This window comes from Opisthocomus hoazin, chromosome 10, assembly GCF_030867145.1.
Source record: "Opisthocomus hoazin isolate bOpiHoa1 chromosome 10, bOpiHoa1.hap1, whole genome shotgun sequence".
NCBI lineage: Eukaryota > Metazoa > Chordata > Aves > Opisthocomiformes > Opisthocomidae > Opisthocomus > Opisthocomus hoazin.
The window spans coordinates 21,307,123-21,313,122 of record NC_134423.1 but is presented as its reverse complement, the minus strand read 5'-3'; the positions used below and the strand labels follow the sequence as shown (position 1 = coordinate 21,313,122).

Genomic DNA, 6,000 nt, shown 5'->3' with positions numbered 1-6,000 from the left:
TGTATCATGAATTTTTAATTTATTTGGTATTATGAAGTGTTAACTGTTTTGCCATGAACATTCACAGTAAGAAAAAATGAGTCAGAACAACACAATTACTCAAAACTTTTTTTCCCAAGTAACATTTATTAATAACATTCTTAGAGTGATAACTTAAGAATCATAAGGAAGGGGGCTGTTGTCAGTAAACATACAATGAAAAAGTAGTAAGATTTTTATATTAAAGTATGACTAAAAATAGTGTTTAGCCCAACCAAATTTAATATTAAAAACATTCAAAACTGCTAGAAGTGTTGCAATCAGTTCTACTGAATTTATAAAAACCTCATTTCAGTAATCAATACCGACCTATTACTTATATAAAATTTTAGACTCCATTCTTAATTTTTGTAAACAAAGCACCTAAGCATTTGAAAGAAAAAAGTTAGTTTATACCCCATTAAACTGCAGCACATGTGTGTGAAACCTCAGGCATGATCAGGCATGGAGCATAATTAGGCACAGAACAAGACAGTTTCCACAGCCAGCTGCTGAATGCACTTATGTTGCCAAAGGTGGTCTTTATTTAAACTAATTCCATTGTAATTTATAGGTGAAAATTTAATAAATCCTCCATGCAGAAGATTTCAAAGAGAAAAAGGAGTCTCATTACACAGATTTGTGAAGCTTCTGAGGGCTGCGAATACTGTACAACTTTGAATGAGTTAGGACTTCTTTATCTCTTTCAAGAATTTTCAAAAGCATCTTCACAACTATTTAACTTTGGCAGATACTGGGCTTGTCAGAGAGCATGACAACACATCAGAAGAAAAGTTTTCAGTCTGCTATTGGAACACTGAGGTATGTTGTAATTTATTAGTAAGTGCCAGCCAAATAAAAATTGAAGATGGTGTGCAAGATCACTGTATTCTGAAGCTGTCCGTTCAAGCTTAGGTCAATAAAGTCAAGAGGGGCAACTACTAACATAATTTCTGTCTTCTTAGGGAAGTTGCAAACAAGGTGGTTATCTTACCCATACCAACTGGCACCACAGTCAATCTGTGTGAATGGCAACAACTGATGCTCAGGCTGGAAGTTTGTCTGCTCCTGGCTCTTGTGAACAAAAGGTTAAACTTGACATAAGTTACAGAATGCAGCAAATTTGCAGTAAGCCCTTGTTAACTGCCAATATAGATTTACAATTGTCTTAATTAGCATACTTCCAAAGTAAATTTAGATAAACTAGATTTAATCTGGTAAATTTTCCTGAGCCGACATGCCCCAAACTAGCTATAAATGTCTAGAGGTGACCTTCAGATGAACACCGAGGCACTTAAGAGAGGCACTGCAGGAAAGCCCACGTTGCCATTACCCAGCATGTGCTTAGTCGGTTGTTTTCTCCAGGGTTCTTGAACTTGTACTGACTATAGGAATGACATTCATTTAAAGAATAGGAAAAATGTTTTAATGACTACCTGACATTAGCACTAAGTGAACTCAGTGGTTTCCTGTTGTTGCCTTCTCCAATTTTCTTTGGTGTGAAGTGTTGCATTACAGCTATACAAATTTTCTATGCCTAATCCCCCTCAATTTGCAGTTTCCTGAAAAGAAAAGCATCAAACAAACTAATTCTTTCTAAATGCAAACTATTGATTTAAACTATTTCTCCTTTTCCAAGTCTTTAAAAGCTAATTCAGATTAAACAAGTTAAACACATGCATTGGCCTTAACTACCACAGGCACTACTAGCACTATTCAAACCTGTTGTCTTGTCTATCAATCACAAAGAATTTTCAAAAAGTTAAAAAAAAAAAAAAAAAAAAAAAAGATGTTGTGGATGCAAAAGCTAAAAAAAAAAATCTGTCCTGTCTTCCCCTATCCCTTTGAACTGATCCACAGCCACATGAAGACCACAAATACAGGCCTAGTCTCACTGGGCAGGAGAAGAACCAGGCCAGAGTTAACACTTCACCCCGGCCCCCCAGTCACAGTTCTTGAGCAGGAACCCTCCTGCATTTCACACCATCTTGTTTGTCAGCTATTCCAGGAGCTGTCCCTGCATTTCCAGGACCACTGTGTAAGTATCTTTTTTTAAATGAACTTTTTTTTAAATGAAATTTGTCCAGTCTTACTCAAAATTAAGAAAACGTTTCAAGCAAACTGATATGGGCAAGAAACTTTTATAAAAATATACTGTATAGAAACACATTTGGAAAAATTGCATAGAAAACATCCTTTTATTTAAATTGCAATAAGGCACGGTTTTACTAGCTGTAGTTTGGCTGTAGAAATGCAAGTCTATTTTGATTACTTTTATGTTATTAACAATATTTCCCATAAAAATATAGGTGCAGAAGTAAAAAAACTCTTTTTACACAGAGTAGGAAATACTCTATTGTAAAACTTCACCAAATTTACTGTAATTCATTTGTAGAAAATTTGAATGCTATTTTAAATCAGGGTCCTACATGTTATTGTCCTCCAGGCTGTTCACTGGCTGATGCTGTGCTTTCTTCATTTCCTGTGTAATCCAGGTGTTCCATCATCTAAATGTGAAAAGGAAAAAAAAGAGAGATGGCTCTTTACAGACAAATACTGCTTTCCCCCCATTGGTCCAAAGTATTTGTTAGCTAAGAGAAATATAATTAAATATGTGTTAGAGTGCATTTTAGCAGCATACAGATAAGAAGTCCTCTATAGATCAGAAAAGTATTCAAGACAAATAATCAAAGCTCTCAGCTAATGCTTTCCACTACAAAAGCATTCTCCAACCAAGGATCCAAGTCCTCTACAAGAAATTAAACTTATGAGTCCAAAGTGTCTCAATTATTAAATATAAGGAACAAAAAAAATGACTGGGGTTAAGCAAATTTTTCAAGGACACAGTTTGGAGAACTGGAAACTGACCCTAGGATCCTCCCTAACATTTCCAGGTAGCAAGCAATAGCTTGAACAGAAGACACTAGCTTTGTCTTTTCATGACAGTAAAAGCTAAATATATTACAGTTAGTAAAAACTAACTGTATTGGCAACATTCCTCTGTACATTTTCCTTAAAAAGAATGAAGGAAATGGAATTGTAAAGTTCTGCAACAGAAAATAATCTAACCCAGATTATTAGAGAGACTGATTATAGTTTCCAATTAATGCAACTGATTAGGTCACCTGAATAACACAAGACAACATTGTACTTTTCCTGACTAAAAAGCAGCCTGTTTCCCTATCCATTGCTGTATTCCTAGGGCGCAATGCAGGCTCTGGTTTCTTCCCTGGGACAAGGCACTGAATACATTAGAGGTAATACACACATTTGTTAGCATGGCGAATTGAGACCCATCAGTTTGAGGGCTTCAGAATTAAGCACAATTAGCAAGAGGCCAAGGATTGGACAGTTTTGACAGCCGACAACCAGAGACAGAAGATACAGAAGTAGTAAAACTAATGCTGAAAAACAGAATGTGTCAAGGACCTCATATGCCCAGCGTGGCAGGATTATTAGGACAAGGGTATAATGCCTTCATAGCATCCAAAGGCAGAAAAGCCTACATACTTTCTTCCCTTGTGGCATATCCTGCCCAGCAGTAAAAAGGCTCCCTGTCTTTCTGTAAATCAGCTGCTCTCCGTGTGGGTTCCAAGCTGGGCAGATCTCTACGCGATGAGGACACGATTGCTTTCCTGTCTGACTCGCACCCACTGGGGGATCCTTGGCAAGACAAAGCCAGGCTCCCACACTGTTGTGCCACATGCATTTTAGTGTGGTATAATTCTATATACAGGGCAAAGAGGGTTCCATTAACTTTTCTCTCCTGCTCAAGCCATGACCCACCTCTGTGCCATACCCTCTTTTACATCACCACAACTGTTTCACTGCAAAGTATACAAACATACCTTATTAAAAGCAGGTTTGCTTAAACAAGCTGTTTCCCAATCCAGACTCACCAGCATACCATGCAGTAAGTTGAAATGACAGTTCCAAGGCAGAACCAAGTCACAGGACTTGGGTAAGGGTTAGGAGAGCCTAGCGGCCACAATATCCATCTGCTGAGACCAGAAAAGGTCTTTCACATCTCTCCCTTCACGCGTCAGGACAGGAAGGATTAAGGCAGGCACTAGTCCTGCCAATAGGCCTAAGAACCAAGTTACAGCAATCGCACACGCTCAGTCCAGCAGCCAACACCAAGCCAAGCTCTCATGCTTTTCCCCGGCACTGTGACCAAAAGCCCACATCAAAAGCCACCCAAAGCAGAACACTCCCTACAATTACAGAAGTCAACTGTCATTCTGAATGAGGACTGAAGTACTTGTTCTGGGAAAAAACGACAACAAAACCCCGGCGCACAGTACCACATTACATCAAGTAATGCCATGTACCTTCCTTCATCCTAGGGAGGATCATCCAACAGCTGGCATCAAACAGGTAATGCTCTAATAGAATAGGTTCCCTATTAAATTGACAAGATGCTTCCAGGAGGAGGAGTTAACACTATTTACAATTCAGTGTATCCCAAAGTAAAAGATTCTTCTCTTAATCCTACAATAAGGCAAGCAGCACAAAATGTACTTATGCTTGAGATAACCACCTGTATTTAAATTTTTAGTCTCTGTTCAACGTATCAGATTGTTAACTTTAAAACCAAAATGGCTAGTAGAGCATAAAGGATGTTTAGGGCTTTTTGATAGATATAAATGTCACAAGGCCAAAAAAAAAAAAAAAAGAAGCAACCTCACCCCATGTCTAATCTTTCCATCACACAGAAGAAGGATAGCCTACAACCTGAAGTCAGAGAGAACAGATGCCTCTCCAAAAGTGTAAGATTGGATTAAGCAGCTTCTTCCACAAGTGTATCTCAGTTGTAGGTTCTCTCAGGACAATCCCATCCTCAAAGCCTCAGCAGAAGCTGCAGGAATCTTTATGACAAACAGCAGCAAGGTGAAGGCACCACGTTAAAATCATGGACAAAATTGTTGTTTCAAGCATCGAAAGCCAAAACAATCAGACCGTACATTGTGGAGAACTGATGAACATTTTTACAGTGGAAGAGATTCAGAAGCTTTTCTTCCTCATCTGAATTCCTGACAGTTTTTAGGGGGGGGTGTCAAAATAGCTTTGTAACCAAAATACATTTACATTTAACCTACCTCCTGACGTGTTGAACGATTAAAAAACAAACAAACAAAAAAAAGCTACAAAAAAAAAAATATCAGAGTGCGCCAAACTAGAAACAGCAATACAAACTTCTACCTGTAAAAGAGTACGCACATACTTGACCAAGATTCACTCTGATGATGTTGCATTCGCATAATTCTTAACAACTTACAGCTATGATTAATTTGCAAGTATCTAAAAATGCAATTTAAAATTGCAATGCTAAACAGCAGGTGCATGTTGTGTAACATGTCAATGACAAATCTGATGATTTATTATTTCAGAGAGATAAAGCTTGCTAAACACTTCACAGTGACAAACTCTAAAAAGTTGCAAGACTATTCTATCTAGAACACTTCAAAGCTGCACTAGTTCACCAGATTTTTCATGACGTTACTGAAATGATTTCATAGATTGTACTGATACAAAAAACAAACAGTATTTTTAAATTAAATGAATAACTGGGAAATAAGTATCAAATTAGTTTATCATGCTGGCATACACAAGAAGTATAAGCAATCCAAAAAACCTAGAAAAACCTTTATCATATACTTCACGGCAGCAATACTGCCCATTTGGTGGTAGGGAAGTAGGTATGTTACTCTCCCAAGAAATCCCTGTGCTTCAGTGAATAGTTAAAATGTTCTTCTGTGCAGCTACTCATTACAGCTCAAGACTACTCCATAAAAAAGCCACACATGGCATAACGAGAATTTAAGACTGGATCATTATGCAGAAATGGAAATGCCCTCAGCTAAGAATTACGGGGCCTCAGAGCTATCTCAGGGAGTCAAGTATTTCCCATACGTACAAAGCAGAAACTGAAAAACTGCTTTTGACAATCCTGTCCAAGAACTTGAGTGCACACAGCTGGAC

The 6,000-nt window shown here is 37.9% G+C and overlaps 1 protein-coding gene across 4 annotated transcripts in view; it reads right to left on the bottom strand.

Annotated features, from left to right (window-relative positions):
- The window catches only part of SPPL2A (signal peptide peptidase like 2A), a 29,004-nt gene continuing 23,004 nt past the window's right edge, over nt 1-6,000 (bottom strand). For all 4 annotated transcript variants that reach the window (XM_075431471.1, XM_075431470.1, XM_075431472.1 and 1 more), the window contains one exon: nt 1-2,525. In XM_075431471.1, coding sequence (XP_075287586.1) covers nt 2,494-2,525 — 32 coding nt within the window. In that variant the 3' untranslated portion in view covers nt 1-2,493. The remainder of the gene's footprint in view (nt 2,526-6,000) is intronic.